General features: G+C 37.8%; 1 protein-coding gene across 1 annotated transcript; it reads right to left on the reverse strand.

Moving 5' to 3' along the window:
• Window positions 1-16,789: 16,789 nt before the first annotated feature.
• Window positions 16,790-19,354, reverse strand: LOC145765287 (integumentary mucin A.1-like). The gene is made up of 4 exons (XM_082577089.1): window positions 19,231-19,354; window positions 18,678-18,801; window positions 17,837-18,009; window positions 16,790-17,328 (listed from the first exon to the last, which is right to left on the reverse strand). The coding sequence occupies exons 1-4, from the start codon at window positions 19,318-19,320 to the stop codon at window positions 17,200-17,202; spliced, it is 516 nt and encodes a 171-aa protein (XP_082433215.1). The 5' UTR covers window positions 19,321-19,354; the 3' UTR covers window positions 16,790-17,199.
• Between the last annotated feature and the right edge of the window lie 40 nt (window positions 19,355-19,394).

Here is a 19,394-nt window from a genome sequence, read left to right on the forward strand (position 1 = left end):
TGCTTTCAACTGCGATCGAAATAAAGCAATTTTAAAAGTGTAGAGAAGCTTTGCCATTCATCTAGCATAACTCGGAATGGCCCGTTTCGGTGAGTTCGATTCGGTGAGTCCGGTTCGGTGAGTTCGATCCCTTAACAGGGGATTTTTTCAATTTTTTTTTTTAAATTATTGGGTACCGTAACCTAATTATCATTGCCGTTTTAGGGTTAGGGGTTTGGGGTTAGAGGTTAGGAACTCAGCGAATCGGACTCACTGAATAGTAGCAGACCCAGCATAACTGGTGGCACCTGAACTCCTGGAGCTTTAAATGCAAAGTTCTCCTTTTTTGGTAATGCACCTCTGAGAAACACAACAGAAAGCACAAGAAGTTCTCTATAATCCTTACGGAATTTGTTTGAATCCTTAGAGCCAGGTAACAAAACATCAGCAGTCAGCACATCTGGTCTTAGTCCATCGTGGCCAAGCACTGCTGTCTCAAATATCGTAATAATTAAGGTTCAGTGATGACCAGAGTTCCTTCAAAGCATTAATTGTGCTGTCTTCTGAAGAGGATGTCTCTCCAGTCCATAAACAGTTTTGCATGCAGCACCACATGCTAACTCAATGATGTGGTGCCGGCAAGCAAATAGAAGGAGGTTTCGTCTAAAATATTCTTCAAGACGAACCACAATACCTTTGTTACAACCAGTGTTGACAGAAGTGGTATCAAACACTAAACCAACAATTTGGGATATATCAACACAATATTTTTGTAATTGTTGAATTGTCGCAGTACATTCAGAGTCACTATTTTTAACATCACTTAGAGACAAGAGGATCTCTTCATCTTCAATGAGGCATTGCAAAACAACATGTGTTGCGTTTTTGTTTGAGTGTGCTATCTAGGATGCAAAAGTTGGCCATCCATCCCATTGTACAGTAGATTGTATCGCAATTGTTGAGCATTTTTGAGAGTTTTTTACTGTTTCTCTTAATTTGACTACCCTTTTCAGTTCTAACTATATGTACATGTACAATTTTCTGGTTCTTTATTGTTTAAGTCTGAACCTATTGCAAATACAAGTTGTGTTAATGGCCTAGCTATGGCTAATTTGATATTTGTCTGCAACAAGACAAACATTCTTGTTTAACAGTTTGTGTTTCTTGCTTTGTAATGTTGCTTTATAATATAACTGGCTTATGCCGGTTTGTACTGTGCTAATTATACCACTCAAATTGCATTATTGTCTCAAAAACAAATGAAAAGCAGTTAGCAAAGCAGCTGCATTTAAACTATCATACATACTGGCTAGTACCAGTATAAATATGCACATTTAGCATGAATTTTTTGTTGAATTTCATGTTTTTTAAGATTATTTTTGGATAAATTCCTACATGACAACAGGGCAAAAATCAGTTTTTAGCAAAAAACTCAAAAAGTAAAGACTTTAGGGTATATGGGTGCAACCTAGTTCGTACCCTGAACAGTTCGGAGCCTCAGTTCGTACCCTGAAAAGATCGAGAGAAAAAATTAAAAAAAGCCGAAGTCGCTGATCGCAGTTTAATAGCACAAAGCCGAAGTCGCTGATCGGAGTTTCCGCAAACAAACTCGAGGGCTAGGGTTAGCGGAAACCGCGGAACTGCGGAAAAATATTTGCGGAAACTGCGATCAGCGAGGGTTAGAGCAGAGCATAGATTACTCGATGATTAGAGTTAAGGTTAGCCGAAACTGCGGTTAGCAAAACTGCTGAAAAATGTTTGCGGAAACTGCGATCAGCGAGGGTTAGGGTTAGAGCATAGATTGCTCTATAGTTAGGGTAAAGGTTAGCGGAAACTGCAGAAAAATGTTTGCGGAAACTGCAATCAGCGAGGGTTAGGGTTAGAGCATAGATTGCTCTATAGTTAGGGTTAGGGTAAAGGTTAGCGGAAACTGCGGAAAAATGTTTTCGGAAACTGCGATCAGCGAGGGTTAGGGTTAGAGCATAAATTAATCTATGGTTAGAGTTAGGGTAAAGGTTAGCGGAAACTGCGGTTAGCGGAATCTACGGAAAATGTTTGCGGAAACTGCGATCAGCGAGGGTTAGGGTTAGAGCATAGATTAGCCTATGGTTAAGGTTAGCGGAAACTGCGATCAGCGACTTCGGCTTTGTGCTATCTTTCTCTCGATCTTTTCAGGGGGAAAATTTTAAAATGCTTGCGGAAACTGCGATCAGCGACTTCCGCTTTTTTTAATTTTTTCTTTCGATCTTTTTAGGGTACGAACTGAGGGTCCGAACTGTTCAGGGTACGAACTAGGTTGCATCCAGGGTATATAAATGCAGTCTTCGAAATTAGCATATTTTTACTTTGGCAAAAACGTTGCCGAGGCCAAACGGCAAAAGTTGAAATTGCCTCGGCAATTGCTGTGAACGTTTATTACGAAAAAATTGTAGGCTACCACAACATGTAAAACGAGAAGCGAAAAATATAATAGAGTAGTCTATCAAGACCGTATTGTTTGATTTGTTGTGATGTAATAATACCAAAAGTAGCGATAAAGCGAGCAACGCGACACCCACGCTGTTACGATAATTCATGTTAAATAACTCACGGTGAGGAAATATGTTAATTTTGGATTGATTCAACGTTCGAGTCAGCGCAAATCGATTTAATTTTCCCGACTGGTTCATATGATCATATGATTTTCCCGACGATGTCATATGATCGGAAGCATTACTTTTCTTTACTGCCGAAGTACCATTTATCCAATTTTGTACTACTTTTTTAACTGGGCCCCATAGCTTTTCTAATTCCGATTTGTTTCCGTCATAAAATTCCTTACAAATTTTGCAAAATACCACACTAACTTTTCCTTCTGTCCCCTCTGTTTCAAAACCTATAGCAGGTAAATTCCACTTTTTAACTGTATCTTCCTTTACCATGATTTATATTGGCAATGACACTGGTAAAGAACAAGCATTCGATGAAAGAATAACTTATTGCGTAACAATTAAGCCAGTATTGATAAGGTTGCAAACTTCTTTTATAGTTCACATGAGCATTGTCAGCGCATAAAATTGCACCTGTTGTTACGCAACCAGACATCTATCACAAACCGCTAGAATGCGTTGAAGAAGGACATAGCTGACCACTTAGGCCAGCCAGCCAAGAAGATGGACAACTACTTTCCGAATTTGAACACGGCTAGTTTTCAATGGTGCACTGAGCCCTTCACATGTGATGACAGCCAGTTGGATGATGACGACTTTTCGGCCAAAGAAGAATTTATCACTCTCCGAATGAACGGATGCAACCTAGTTCGTACCCTGAACAGTTCGGACCCTCAGTTCGTACCCTAAAAAGATCGAAAGAAAAAATTAAAAAAAGCGGAAGTCGCTGATCGCAGTTTCCGCAAACATTTTAAAATTTTCCCCCTGAAAAGATCGAGAGAAAGATAGCACAAAGCCGAAGTCGCTGATCGCAGTTTCCGCTACCTTAACCATAGGCTAATCTATGCTCTAACCCTAACCCTCGCTGATCGCAGTTTCCGCAAACATTTTCCGTAGATTCCGCTAACCGCAGTTTCCGCTAACCTTTATCCTAACTCTAACCATAGATTAATCTATGCTCTAACCCTAACCCTCGCTGATTGCAGTTTCCGAAAACATTTTTCCGCAGTTTCCGCTAACCTTTACCCTAACCCTAACTATAGAGCAATCTATGCTCTAACCCTAACCCTCGCTTATCGCAGTTTCCGCAAACATTTTTCTGCAGTTTCCGCTAACCTTTACCCTAACTATAGAGCAATCTATGCTCTAACCCTAACCCTCGCTGATCGCAGTTTCCGCAAACATTTTCCGTAGATTCCGCTAACCGCAGTTTCCGCTAACCTTTATCCTAACTCTAACCATAGATTAATCTATGCTCTAACCCTAACCCTCGCTGATCGCAGTTTCCGCAAACATTTTCCGTAGATTCCGCTAACCTTTATCCTAACTCTAACCATAGATTAATCTATGCTCTAACCCTAACCCTCGCTGATCGCAGTTTCCGAAAACATTTTTCCGCAGTTTCCGCTAACCTTTACCCTAACTATAGAGCAATCTATGCTCTAACCCTAACCCTCGCTTATCGCAGTTTCCGCAAACATTTTTCTGCAGTTTCCGCTAACCTTTACCCTAACTATAGAGCAATCTATGCTCTAACCCTAACCCTCGCTGATCGCAGTTTCCGCAAACATTTTTCAGCAGTTTTGCTAACCGCAGTTTCGGCTAACCCTAACTCAAATCATCGAGTAATCTATGCTCTGCTCTAACCCTCGCTGATCGCAGTTTCCGCCAGGGTTGTTGGTATTTTACCCAACCCAAAAAAACCCGGGTGGGTTTTTTTAATAAAACCCACTTAAAAAAAACCAAAAAAACCCATAAAAAAACCCAGAACATCATATTTGTCCAGTTTTTATTGGAAAATTAAAAAAATTTACAAAAACACTACAAGGTACTTACAACAAACTTTAAATTAGGACTTAAGGATGTGATTGTGAAGTAATTTCCAAGAATAAACTGAAAACGCAGTGGATATTGCACAGTACACAAAAATCAAGTAATGTCACTTTGTGTATATTATACTACACTAAAACTCAATGCAAGAAGGCCTTATAGTTAAATTGGTGAAAGTACTACTCTACTGTAGTCTGTATATATGATGTGAAATGCAATTTAGGAGGCTATTTACCAATTACAGATTCTGGATTCTAACGCATGGCTGTTTCAGAGCATTTGCCTAATTGGCCACGCAATCGTTCAATTGCTCATCCATTACTATATATAATATATATATAAATGATAAAAAATCTTTAAACATGATGGCATAAATGCTCCTTGCCTTCAAATCTAAACAAATGATGCAATAATGTGATTTCTACCACAGTAGCATCAACTTGGTATAGAAATCAGTGGATGATGCACCATCCAACTTGATCTTGAAACTAATGGATGATGCAACATTCAAGCAACAACAGCCCTTGTGCATTATTTTATTGAGTTATGCAAGCATGTACTGTGAGTGAAAGGCACTTCACTCGTAAAAAGTAGTTTTGAGGTGAAATAAGCATGAATCTACCTTTTTTTGCATCTTTTTTAAAAAAAACTCAATAAAACCCAAAAAAACCCGGGTTTTTTTAAAAAAACCCGGGCGGGTTGGGCTTTTTTAAAAAACCCGGGTTTTTCTCAACCCTGGTTTCCGCAAATATTTTTCCGCAGTTCCGCGGTTTCCGCTAACCCTAACCCTCGAGTTTGTTTGCGGAAACTCCGATCAGCGACTTCGGCTTTGTGCTATTAAACTGCGATCAGCGACTTCCACTTTTTTTAATTTTTTCTCTCGATCTTTTCAGGGTACGAACTGAGGGTCCGAACTGTTCAGGGTACGAACTAGGTTGCACCCTGCTTCTTCCAACTCGCTTGTTCCACAATTTAACCTTTGCGATAAATGCTGCTCCGGCTACTTTGGTGTCGATCACAGTTACATTCTTGCCTTGAATTAAAAGATTGCCTTTGTTCGATTCACCAAAGATATCAGCCAGGTAGCACAGCTGGGAAATCCATTGATTGAAAACATTCTGAATATAGCAATGAAACATTTTTGTCAATTGCAGAAGTTTGAAACAAAACGTATTTATCATACTTTTGCACATGAAGCAGGTAGCTTTTCTTGACAGTTTAGCATTGGCTGGGGGAAAAATCTTTTTGCAGATTTGAGATATAGGGCATTGAAATGAAGCACCCCAAAACTTTTGTTCAATAAAATAAAGTGTTTCCCTTTGCTTTTTTCACAAATGTAATAACATATTTGAATTCCTTGCCCCAAAAACTATAAGAATACATATTTTCATTATTTCTGTATCTTATAAGAGGGTCATTCCATGCCAAATGAGCAAATGGGTTACACCACATGTCATAGATTTTTTTGAAATTTGGCATACTTGTAGATGTCAAAGAAATATGAAGAATACAAAAAAAAATTTTGAAAAAGTTTAAATATTAGCAGAGTTATGGTCATTAGTAAAATCACCATTTTTGCCTGTTCCGCTTCAGTGATGTTGTCCAATTTCCTATAGTATTTCTAATTTCTTAACCTATGATCAAACAAAATGGCTGAAAATTGCTAGACAGACATTTTAAGATCCAAGGAAACCAAAAATGTAAATTAAAAAGTTGACAGAGAACTTCTTGATATGATTATAAAGGTTTCAACTTGCTACATGCATTTTTCGGAGGCCAAACTTTGAGGGCCTATAAAAAAAATGGGTATAAAAATTAAGAACTGAAATTCACATGTTTTATACTTATACCAATACACTTTCATGTCAAATAAAAAAATTGAACTAATTTTGATAACTACTATGATAAAAGCTAGATTTTCTGACTTGCAAATTTTGACCTTTTTTACACTCGTTGTTCAAGATTTTTGTCTATGACATCACAATTTACATTATTGCTTGTGGATGACATCACAATGTACATATTGTTTGTCATAATGCAGCTCATGAATGAATTGAATACTGGTAATACACTAAGGTTTAACGTTGTAGGCCATGCACTATAGTAGTTATCATATTATTAATACTACATTAGTTTTACAATAACACAATTGTTATGGATTCATCACAGCATTACGACATTGGAAAAAAATAAGGTATTGTACCATAAAAATTCACTTTGCTAGAAGCATTGGGTTTTTGGACATTGGTGGACTTGCAGAAACAGATGAACATGTTTATTATGAACCTTGACATTTCTCTGCTTCAAGCAGGTAGATGGGCTTTGAACACTTGAACAGTGGGAAAAGTATCTTTTCTGGTTGCAAGATCTGTGGAGCATGTTAGGAATAATACATTGCTAATAGGACAACCTAAAATTGAAATCACAGTTAAAAGAGTAATTAACTCAATAACTCTACAAGTTACCACTACTATGGTGCATGGCCTACTGCACTAAACCTTAGTGTATTACCAGTATTCAATTCATTCATGAGCTACATAACAATTGTCATGACAAACAATATGTAAATTGTGATGTCATCAACAAGCAATAATGTAAATTGTGATGTCATCAACAAGCAATAATGTAAATTGTGATGTCATAGACAAAAATCTTAAACAATGAGTGTAAAAAAGGTCAAAATTTGCAAGTCAGAAAATCTAACTTTTATCATAGTAGTTATCAAAATTAATTCAATTTTTTTATTTGACATGAAAGTGTATTGGTATAAGTATAAAACATGTGAATTTCAGTTCTTAATTTTTATACCCATTTTTTTTATAGGCCCCCAAAGTTTGGCCTCCGAAAAATGCATGTAGCAAGTTGAAACCTTTATAATCATATCAAGAAGTTCTCTGTCAACTTTTTAGTTTACATTTTTGGATTCCTTGGATCTTAAAATGTCTGTTTAGCAATTTTCAGCCATATTGTATGATCATAGGATAAGAAATTAGAAATATGACAAGAAATTGGACAAAATCACTGAAGTGGAACAGGCAAAAATGGTGATTTTTCCAATGCCCATAACTTCACCAATGTTTGAATTTTTTCAAAAATTTTTTTTGCATTCTTTATATTTTTTCGACATCTACAAGTATGCCAAATTTCAATAAAATCTATGACATGTGGTGTAATTTTTCCAAAAAATTTGCTCATTTGGCATGGAATGACCCAAGAATTATAAGCCATTTTTGTTTTTGTGATGCGAAAACAGCGCCTCTAGTGGCAAAAATGTAACTGTTGATATCTTGAAAACCGCTTGATGGATTTTGACAGCGTAAATGCCAATCTTCATCTTTTCCCAGTAGCTCTAACATATTAAAAAATGAAGAAATTCTGAGTGGATGGGTTACAAAATTTCAAAATTTTGACTGTATTAAGTTATAATAGAATGACCCATAATCAACATTACATACAGCAATAGGCTACACAGCAAATTTTTTTGTGGGTAGGCCTACGACAGAAAATGATAAATACATGAACGAAAAAAAAAATTAGATACAAAATGCAGAGACCAAGGATGGGAAGCTGCAGGCAAGTGGTATAATTGATCTCCGATAGCTCAATTGGTTACTGGTAGTCCGTCCGCCCCGATAGCTCAATTAGTTAGCGCGTGACTTCTGGAACAAAGCTTCAAGGTCAAGCTGCGCTGGTGTGACTCTCGGGGTGTGCGCTTGAGTAACGCATTCTAAGGACTGTTCTCCATTTAGCGGCATCTAATGGATGGAATAATTTCCCGGCAACAACACTTCAACAATCGGAAACTTCACTCTGTCAATCTCGGTGGCCGGGCCTGCGTTCAAAGCTTCCACAAGTACCGTATGCGAAACTGCCAGGATTAAGCTCTACGTACAAGAAGCTTTCCCAGTCTGAAGATAAAGATTCAATCAATCAATCTCACACCTCTTGTGGCTGATGTAGCAACTTTTGGATCCAACACTTTTAGCTTTGTTAACGTACAAGAATCTGACAAATCAAATCTGTGCTTAATTTGCTTGCACAGTTCCACAAAATATAAAAGAATGTCTCAACAGTACGGTACGGTATTTTTAATTTTGTGTCAGTGATTCACAGCCTCTACAAGTATGCGAAACTGCCAGGATTAAGCTCTGCAAGAAGCTTTCCCAGTCCGAGGATAAAGATTCAATCAATCAATTCTATTATTAAAATATAAAAAAATGACCTGTTCACCTTAACTTGACTAAAAATCACTAGATTGCACCGAAAACAAAAAAAAGTAACTGTGTCACTAGGTCAGTCTTGAAATCACACTGGACAAGAGCCACTTCACTATACACAACAGAGATGAATGTTGCCACACGTAGGGATTTATCCCTACAGTTTTTTTTGTTTTTTTTATTATTTGCGCCCATTGCGATAACGTACAGTACTCTGCGATCACAGATGCGACACAACAGGAAGCAGTGAAGTGACATATAGTCTTCGAGTCAGCTGCTCCCCTTATTTTGGCTTGCCATTAAGTGTCTTTGCCGAGACACAGCCACATGCTTTGGAGCGGTGTCGAACCCACGTCCTATCGACCGTCGCGCAGACGTTCTCACCACTCGGCATTCGGCAACGCAATTTTTGAAACTCGGCAACGCAGCCGAGTGGTAAGTTGCCGAGTATTTTTTTGACATTTTGTGAAGTATTTTTTTGACAGTAGACATTTTGTGACATGTGTAGAAAGTAGGGAATCTGTACGGGATTTTTTACAACTGTTGCGCTTTTATCGACACTCACAATTAGCAAAGCAAAGGTTAACAATCACAATAAGTCACCACCAGAGATGGGCGTGATCTTGATCTTGAAGATCACAAGTGATCTTGAAGATCAAGATCGTGATCTTGATCTTCAAGATCACTTTTTTTTTGGTGATCTTGATCTTGATCTAAGATCACTTTTTTTTGTGTGATCTTGATCTTGAAGAACAATAAGATCAAGATCACTTTAAAATTGAATTTTACTTACTAAATAGAAACATTTTTTTAGAACTCGTCCTGTACAAAGTGGTTAGTGGCAACTACTAACATTAAGCCACTGTTAATATGATACCGTATGTGTCCAACAAAAGACGATTTAAAGTCTCCATCTAATCTGGTCAGTGTTGCCATTTCAAAATTAAAAAATTTTTCTGTGTTGGTCGTAATAAAGAAGTCAACTACCACGTAGGCTACTTTGTGTTGACGTATAATAAAAAATGATTTAACTTTGTTCACAATTTCCATGTGTGAATTTAAAAGAAATGTTTGCTTTCTTTTACCCAATTTTAGATGTTTCAAAACTCTAGAATGGCGGTGTTAAAAAATCTGGACTCTAGGACGCCGACTTTGGTCATGTAAAGTGGTTTATTGCAGCAAATCAACCAGACCAAGACTTGTTTAGGGTCTGAGTATGGAGCGGTTTGTCTGACCGCAGGCCTCTGAACTTTTTTGATAGCAGACAACAGCATCAAGGTTGTCAGATGGGTAAATGGTGCAATAAACATTGACACAATACAATAAAAGTTAAAACTGCTTAGTAATACGAATAAAAACTCCTACGTGAACCAGACAAAAATTTAGTAAAAAATGATGCAGTTCAAAATTTATTTTTATTTATTTATTATATAATAATAAGTATAAAACTAATTGCAAATTTTGCGACTTTTTCAGAACTACTGTAATTAACCTCGGCCTTGGGTGTGACGTTGCGATTCTACGCAAACTACGTCAACAATTGATAGGCCTAATAGCAACAGTCACTAACTTATTACAATTCTTAGGCCAGCGATCGAGTAGTTAAAAGTAAAAGTTAGCAATATCAACTATATACCTTTTCCCAGGTTGCTTATAACTTAGTAGGCTAATTATTTTTTGCAACATCATTGATCAAAAACTTCATTTTTTTTCAAGTACACAAAAAGTGATCTTGAAAGTGATCTTGATCTTCAAGATCACGATCTTGATCTTGATCTTCAAGATCACATAGTTTGGTGATCTTGATCTTGATCTTCAAGATCACCTATTCTTGGTGATCTTGATCTTGATCTTGAAGATCACCAATACTGGTGATCTTGCCCATCTCTGGTCACCACTATTATCACAACGGGAACAATTTCCCCAGGGCAACACTAAAAGGCGGAAATGCGGAAGCCCGGAAATAAGCCGGAGGGGGGGGGGTGAAATGACATATTATCCGCAGAAGTAGCGCTTTAACACCGATGTAGAAAACGCAGAAATACGATCTTGGCATCCATATTGTTTAACATAGCGATAACTCCATCATGAAAGAATGAAATGTTGCAACATTTGCATTTTGCTTCTAAAAAATAAGAATGCAGTCCCAAAATGACAATTTTGTGAATATACTTTATGTGTTACAAACACATCGTCGGTTCGGGCCAGTTGCAATGCTTTCTCTCTGATTTTGACGTTACATAGATATTGCCTCAATATTCGTCCTGACAACGTCATGTTTAGGCATAGCCGTACGAGACCAAACCATTTTGGGGGGGCAGAAAGTAAATTTGCCCAAATGTGCACGCTTTTATAGAAATTGCCCAAATATAATGTATGCGGTGCATGATAACAGTGAAAAAGTAACATAACAAGATCACCAGCAGTGGCGTAGCCAGTAATTTTGAAAGGGCGGGGTTTGAGGGCGTGTTTTGCTTATGACGACACCCAGCAGTGGGGGGTCTGGAGGGCCTCCCCCAGAAAATTTTGAAAAATTACTTTGAATTTGGTGCATTCTGAGAGCATTTTCAACAAAAATGTGGTTATGAATATTCCTGTAAAATGGTGCTGTCAGGTGGCATAGCAAAAGGATAAGATCATGTTTTCTTCGGTATTTTTCAGAAATAAAGCTACAATTCTCTATGTTTTCTTGTTGCTAATTCCTGGCTGAGACGCCGAAAAAGGCTCTGGCCGAATAGGGAACTCGCCGAATAGTAGCAGAACCTTTTTATAAAAGTAACCAAACAAAGCTAAGCAACACCTTAACATTACAGTACTTTTAACAGGTATAACATGTTTTTGTTAAATGTTGTGGTGGTGTTGCTTAGCTATGTCCATTTATGGTTGAAAAAGTACTGTGACCTCCCCACCCGAATTGTTTTGTAAAAGTACCGGTAGGCTATTCACCAGATTTATATAAGTTCATATTTTGTAGTTGCCCAAATCAAGATGATGCATTTATGAATATTATGAAAAAAATTAAAGACTTTGTAAATTTTGATGCGAGGCAACTGCATCATGCCAATTTGGGCAGTTTCATAAATAGACTATGATCAGATAATTTCATATTTTTTGTTGCCTAAATCTAAACGATACAGTAATGCAAATGGGAAAAATTAATGAATTTATTCATTTTGGGGAAACTGCTTCACGCTAATTTGGGCAGTTGCATAAACAGACAGACTAATCAGTTTCATCAAATAATTTCATGTTTTTAGCTGCCCAAATCAACACGATGCATTCGTGAAAATTAATAAAATTAGCTATAACTTATAGCAAATTTTGTGTTTTGATTTGGGCAGTTTCACAAAAGTATTAGAGACATATTTTGGTGGCTGCCCAAATTGGCATGATGCAGTTGGTTAAATGCATTTCATACTATATAGTTTGATCACCATGCAATACAATACATCAGTACGGGTGTGCCAAATGAAAATTTTGCGGCACATTTCTTGTGCAAATAAGAGGCTGTACTTAGTTTAATAGATAAAAGATATTAATTTATAGTTTTTTTTAATTCATGCAATTTTGTAGCTTTTTATATAGCAATTTTTGCCCTAATAATTTTAAGATTTTGCCCGGATTCGCGACGTTTTGAAACAACAGGGGGGGCGGATGCCCCCCCTGCCCCCCTGGCTCGTACGGCTATGTGTTTAGGTCTACATTTGTCGTCAGTGTGGCGGCGTTTAAAACTCTCGATACGAATCATGTGGAGTCATAGGATAGCGACTTTCTTTCTCTCTCGCTATGATGTCTGTGTTTTGTTGTTCAACGTAACTTCTATGTATTTAGTAAGATATGGGCCACTGCTTTCTAAGCGCACAATTGTGCAGTAGAACGCGCTTTCCATCCTTCGTCCAATTTATTTGACCAGTTTAGTAGCTTGATGTGAGCATAGCATGTACGGTATTCGTACTTTTAGTGCAGCTTCATTTATGGCATGAATATAAACAGTAATAGTTTCGTTCTATCTTTCAAATTTAAGCTCGTTGTAGGTGTTTACCACAACTATTCGAAATCTCTCTCTCTCTTTATCTAAATGCCAATCTCAATTTGATATAGTTTATTTCGAATTTGTCTATTGGAAGCGTACTGTCTTTTTGAGTGGAAACGTTGGAAATTAATAGAAATTATTTGAGAGCATTTCGTTTGGCACCTGCAAACGAGAAGATTAGCGACCCAATTGCCTAAGAAAGCCGCACCGTCTTATCTTAGCTATTCGGGTTCGGCGAGAGATCTCAATAGGTGAAATCGCTTGCCACGTAGAACATAGGGTTCTACATTATGACAAACAGCAAATATAAGAGATTTCGTAATTGTATATAGCCTATGCTTTTATTTGGTTGAGTTTTTTGCTTACTCAAAAGCCAACCTTATGTGACGCATTTGAAAGTGTTGTTTCTCATAATAAAATAAAGTCGTTGTTTAACTTCTACTTGTACTTTACTATCGTTTCAACTTTACAAAATGTCTTCTCTTGAGCTGTTGGCAGTTTTCCGCGCTTATTTCCGCGTTTCCCCGTTTCCGCCTTTTAGTGTTGCCCATTTCCCCACCCCCCACCCAAAATAGTTTAATTCAATATTTCACATTTTGTTACAGCATCATTTAACAAAGCTTTACTATTGATTTAGGCTGAAAATTCTCTTAGAATGCGCAATTTAAAGTTGTTTCTTTTTTAATTCTGGAGGAGGTCTTCCACACCCCCTGTGGGTATTCCACCTTTGGTGACTCGCTCATAACCGGGTTCACCCACATTTGCAAAAATACTCGTTTGACCCACTCCGAAATCTTTTGCTGGCTACGACCCTAAATAGACATGACCTATAGGCTACACTGATTTGCACTTAGTTGTAACTTGTAATTAATGTATTGAACTTTAATTGATTAGGCTACCGTACTTAGCCTACCCTATAGTGATTTCCTTAACCACAAACATTTATCGAAATAACTCGAAACACGAATTTCAAAATAAACATGCTAATGTTTGCAGGGGCGCCGGAAGCGGGGGGGCAGGAGGGGCGGATGCCCCCCCTGCCCTTAACGTTTCTGCAGATGGAGGGGCAGGGGGGGCAATGGTGCCCTTTTAAAGTCATGTAAGCTACTGCACATTTTGCAATATAACAATTTCTGCTATTCGCTTTTAGCCTATTTATAATTTTTCATTTTTGCCTCAAAATAATATTTACGGCACAAAATTTTGCAACTGCAACACATTTCAGGCCTTAAAACTCGTTTTTTTTTCGGCAGCCATCGTGGCCTACCGGGAGCTCCTTCTCGGCGGCCAAATCTGCGTGCTTGGAATACAAAATAACAATAGCACAAGCAAGTAAATAAAATTAAACTTGCAACAATGCTAAAATAATCACTTAGCGTTGTTGAAGTCTGGGCCTGGGCGACGTCCTACAATATAATCGTTGCACCACGCAGTAACTGCTTTATCGGGATTGTCATCCAGTACTGCGGGACCATCTAACGACACTCGCACGAGTGTCTCCAATGTGGCTGATTTTAAAGAAATTTGCCACTCCCCTAGAATTCTTTTTAGGAACGAAAAACAACGTTCGACATTGTGCGATGACGGCAAGGTAATTAAGTATTTCAATGATGTGAAGGACATTACTAAAAGAAGCATAATTTTTGAAAAATAACTTATGATCAAAAAGTTTTTCTCCTGGGATGTCAACTAACCTAGTTCTCCTTTTTAACAACGATTCAATGTCCGACAACATCGAATCGACATTAAAACGACAATATTGCCAGCCGATGTAAATTAGCACTTCGGATTAAGACTTTGTTAAAATGAACGTCGGGAATTACAAACAAGACTTACAGCGCTGGTGATCGCAGGTGGATATATTCCATCAATAACAAACCTTCCAGCACAATGCAACAGTGGCGATTATGACGCGCTGACCTAATTCTGCGTCACTCTTTGATATTACATATTTTCGACAGTTAATCCACGATCATTCTATTGCGAAATTAAATAATTGGCTAGAAGAGACCGGCGGCCAAACTTGGCCGATTGAGGAGGTAGCACCAGCGGTCATTCAAGCACTACTTAGCGGCCATGGCCGCAGGCTGCTTTAAGGCTTAACAGTAGGCTAGGTTACATCATTATAACATAGCATGATGCCCTTCTTTGTATACCGGACACTTGTAGGCTATCATTACTCAATAGCCTACATAGTGAGCTAATAGATTAGCATTATCGCTATATCTTATCTTAAAACTTGAAAAAAATTTGGCCTTTTAGTAAACAAAAGTGCCCTTTTTGTAATGTTGCCCCCCCCCAGTCAAAAATCGTTCCGGCGCCCCTGAATGTTTGTTTAATCAAAAACTGAAATGGCACAGGTCAGAAGATTGCTATCACCATTTCTGCACTACAAATTAGACCAAAATCGCGTTTCAGATTTCAGCAATCAGCAAATGTTTGACCTAGGCCTAAAAACCTTTCCCAAATAAAATTGAAAACTTTCTGGCCGTCTGCACTAACTTTGCTGTAAATTCTCTTTTAGTGAGCCTAGAATAACCAGTGAAAAATCAATAGAATCGAAAAATAATATTCTAGCGCCATGTGACAAATAAAAGTTCAAAACGCAAACGCTAGAAAGCGATAATAAGTTTCGCAGTTTGAGAAATTTTAAGATTGCGCAAGAACGACCATGCTTTTGGCATATCGTGTTTGATCCGGTCATTGAAAACGTAAGGAAGTGTAACGAATGAGTAGCCTTTGCCTAGGATGCAGGACTACAGGATAATATTTAAGTAAGGCGGTCCATATCAAAAACGGGGTAGTTTTAAACAAACTACCTATTCGTTGCTTTGCATTTTGGCCGCTGAGTTTTTTTTATTTTCATTGAAATTGACCCCAGAGTCACCAATGGGATGTAGGCTACTTGCCACATCTCAACCAGGGTTGCCACGCAAAAATTGCTAAATCCATTGAAAAATCCCTCCATGTCTCTATATGCAAATTTGCTGGACACTGATTATGGTCAATGTCAACATAACAGAACGCTGTCAACAAAGAAACTGTAGCTTGATAAGTTACAATTAAACCTGTTTAATCTGCCACGTTTAATTGGACCTTCTATTTAAACAACAGAAAAAAACAATATTTATGAGATATGGTGATTCCCCTAACTACGAATTTTTTTCCGAAACACAAACTATTTTTCATCACCCACTATTCAATTCTGAATAGGCTATATGTAATTTTGGTGGTAATCCAATCTTCTAGCTACTTGCGTCTACCTTACAAAAATTAATTTCAGCCAAAAACTCCATCAACTTTGCTCATACCGACGTAATGCGTAATCCGTAATAAGTAGAAAGCGATTTTGGTCTAATTTTTAATGCAGAAATGGGAAGAAAATGACAGCCAACCTTCGGAACGGAGACGGCACGTGATGATGATGAAAGAATGACCAAAACAAGTCCCTTCAGCCAGCTACCCTATCTTATGAAGAAGAACTAGCGGACTAGCCCCGGAGATGGTACGGCCTAATGAAATATGGATGCCACAGTGCTAGGCTACTCCATGTAGTTCACGTGCTTGTAGGCTAATTGTAACTCTGCAAACATGAAATGCACAATATTTTGCGCCTGCAATAATCAGGGTTACTGTAACCTGACATCATAGATGATTGCATGTCTTTGTGATGCACAAGGGCGACACCAATGGAGCGATCCTCTTGGAGTCTTTCCACAAAAGTAACGATTCAATTGACTGACAAAAAGCAGCGGTTGAGAACTATGTGGCATGAATTAGTGAACATCCCGAGAGTCGAACTTGCGCCGCGTGATCTTGACCTGGTCGCGTAAACACTGAGCTAACTGGGGGACGACTTAATGTCAGTAGCCTAATACAAATTAATGTCAGCCAGAAAAAAAATTATTGTAAAAATTGCCAACTGAATTTTTGATTATTTTTATATACCGTAGGTTGATAAACTAGCTGTGCGTGACCTATGCTTGACCAATCATATCATAAAATATTTTACACTGACATAAGCCTAATATGCTTAGGCTATATATTTTTTCGTTAGAAACAGCTTTGCTGCAGACTAAATCTGTTTTCACGAGATAAAGCTAATGTATTTAAATGTCAACATATCTAACATAGAGCACATATATTTAAAGTAAGTCTCAGTCTCACTCTGTTTTTACTACCAATAGAGCACATAATGGTGTTTTTGCAAATAGTCGGCTACACACGCAACAATCCAAATTGATAAAAATTAAAAATTTCTTCGAATCACTTGTCGATTGTCATGCGCAATGGGTTGAGAATACAAACAGCTGAGCAATGAGCATTTTTAGAAGTGTTGGCAACTGATTCCCCAAACGGCAAATCAGTCATGTTTTACATTGATTTAACTTCTGCAGACATTGAATCAATGTAAAACAAGGCTGATTTGCTGTCAAGCTTACGGTATGTGAAAAAAATTGTTCGAAATAAATCAAACGATGTTGTTATGAAGCTAATCAGTAGCTGTTTGGTTGTAGCACCACGGGGTTCCAGGAGATGCTGTTGGATACCAACAACAACCTCTCTCTTGACACTCCGCATTTGTAGTCCCGACAACTCCACAATCGACTTTGTCTTTATTCTGTGAATCAAAAACATTTACAATGATTAATTATAAATAAAAATTAACTAAATCCAATCATCATTGTTGCTGAAATTACGTTTTTACGAAATATGTTCCCCTTTGTCCCGTCTTCCCTAATAGGCTACAAGTACTTACCATCCCGCGGGTTGAAAAGCAATATTTATTATTATTATATTTAGACAGTCGGTTAGTATAATTTCGCCTGAGTTGTAACTGTAAGGCCAATGATTGCCTACAACAATAATTTTCAACTACTGCAACTTTTCAAATTGAACGAGGCGATGACTTAGCTGTTAAAACTTCTAAAAGCACATTTCCTACGCCTTTCAAAATGCAAAATCTTAAGTTTGGTTTCGATTTGTGTTTTATTTCCAACTAAGTACGGTACTTACTAAAAGTTTGTAATCAAAATCAAATTCGTTTTAAAAATATGTACCTGGAAATAACTGTTTACGGGTAGCGCAGCAGTCTGCTATATTTTATTGCAGTTGCTGGCAAAACATACCTCTACTGCGCATTCCTTGCTAACTTCAAGGCCAGTGTCTACCACACACCACGGGCCAAAAGGAACAGGACACCATAAGCACTTGTTGGCTTCGCACTGCTCTTGGGTTGTCTCAGAGTTCCCACAGTCAGTCCGTGCAGTCCATGGGCAAGCATCACAACTTGTGCATTGGTCTGCAAATTGTAAGAAGTTACGTTAGACCTATAGGCTTTCAGTAGTTTATCTGCATTCAAACGGGAAAAAGATGAGGACAAATTGAAATGGAAATTGAGCACCTCTTATAGTGACAAAATTAAGATCACTTGAATAAAATGTTGAGCTCTTTAGCCAAACTTAGGTTATCATTGCAGTGAAATAACACTATAGCAGTGAATTAACGGCGAAAGCTCGAAAAGTTCGATTTTGAGGCGGCTATTGATCTTTTATTTGCCCAATATATTTGTTGTCCATTTTTTGTCTTTTATTTTTGGCCTTAACGCTGAAACAGTGAGGCTTCTTTCTCAAGCAATATAGAACTTCTGAGACGCGGCACATTATTTGTAATTATTTTTATTGAAAAGATTGCTTGAACATGAAACTATTTCAAAATTTGCTGCAGTCTACTTAAGGCGGCATTTTCAAGGAAAGCCAGGGGCGGCAGCATATGCTCCTGCGCCACTGGGCCTGTGGAGTTGGGGTCGACAAACCGAATGGATTTTGGCGTGTCCGGAGTTGGCCAGCTATAAACCGAGGATTTGGAGTCGTACAGTAGGCTATATTTGTGGCTTGACTCTACAGGCCTGCATTGCTTCTATTGAATTCTGCTAGAAACATACAACATGTGTTTTAAGTTGAGACGTACAAGCTAAAGTGTTGAAATAACACCACGCAACGCCGTCAGAGGTAGATTCTTCATAACAGCAGCCTAGACTTTTGCAATCTTCAGCTGAGATTCCGTAGTAGCCACAATCTTTTTTTGATTCATCCTACGTGAATATCAAAAATAATATTAAGTAAATTCTGATAAAACAAACAAAAAACCCAAAATGTTAATAGGCTACTAAATTCATGTTCAACAAACATTTTGAAAAATAAACTGTTTTTATCTTCACAGCTGTAATTAGAAATAAATTACCTGTACAGTGAAGACGAAAATATTTTAGTTTTCGACACGTTTTCTGAACATGAATTTAGTATCTACATTTTGGGCTTTCTATTTTTGCTTAGATTGACCAGGCGTTCCAAACCTCCAACCATCTTGCTACTGAGTGAATTATGATACAAACTTAGTTGTGTTTATATATTTTGCCAAAGAATAAAAAAGGGTAAGCTAATGATAGGCCTAAACTACTCTTTCATGTTTCTGTTGTCAAACATCAGCTACAAAGAACATTGTTCATGGTTTTGTGACATACCTCAATTTGGCATTCTTGGGATTGACCAGCAGTGACGGAAGTACAGGCAAATATGGCGAAAAGAAATCCGCTCAATTGTTGAACCTTCATCTTGTAGGTTTTCTTGTTATTCTATGCACTGCAGTAAACAAAGCAATAAGTTGAATGGAAATTCAATGTGTTTT

This window comes from Aplidium turbinatum, chromosome 2 (genome assembly GCF_918807975.1).
Source record: "Aplidium turbinatum chromosome 2, kaAplTurb1.1, whole genome shotgun sequence".
Classification (NCBI taxonomy): domain Eukaryota; kingdom Metazoa; phylum Chordata; class Ascidiacea; order Aplousobranchia; family Polyclinidae; genus Aplidium; species Aplidium turbinatum.

Excerpts from the sequence above, each read along its gene's own strand:
- LOC145765287 (XM_082577089.1), bottom strand. The coding sequence starts at position 19,320 with ATGAAGGTTCAACAATTGAGCGGATTTCTTTTCGCCATATTTGCCTGT. Across the intron at positions 18,802-19,230 it reads CCCAAGAATGCCAAATTGAG|GATGAATCAAAAAAAGATTG; the intron begins GTATGTCACAAA and ends ATATTCACGTAG. Across the intron at positions 18,010-18,677 it reads TTATTTCAACACTTTAGCTT|ACCAATGCACAAGTTGTGAT; the intron begins GTACGTCTCAAC and ends TACAATTTGCAG.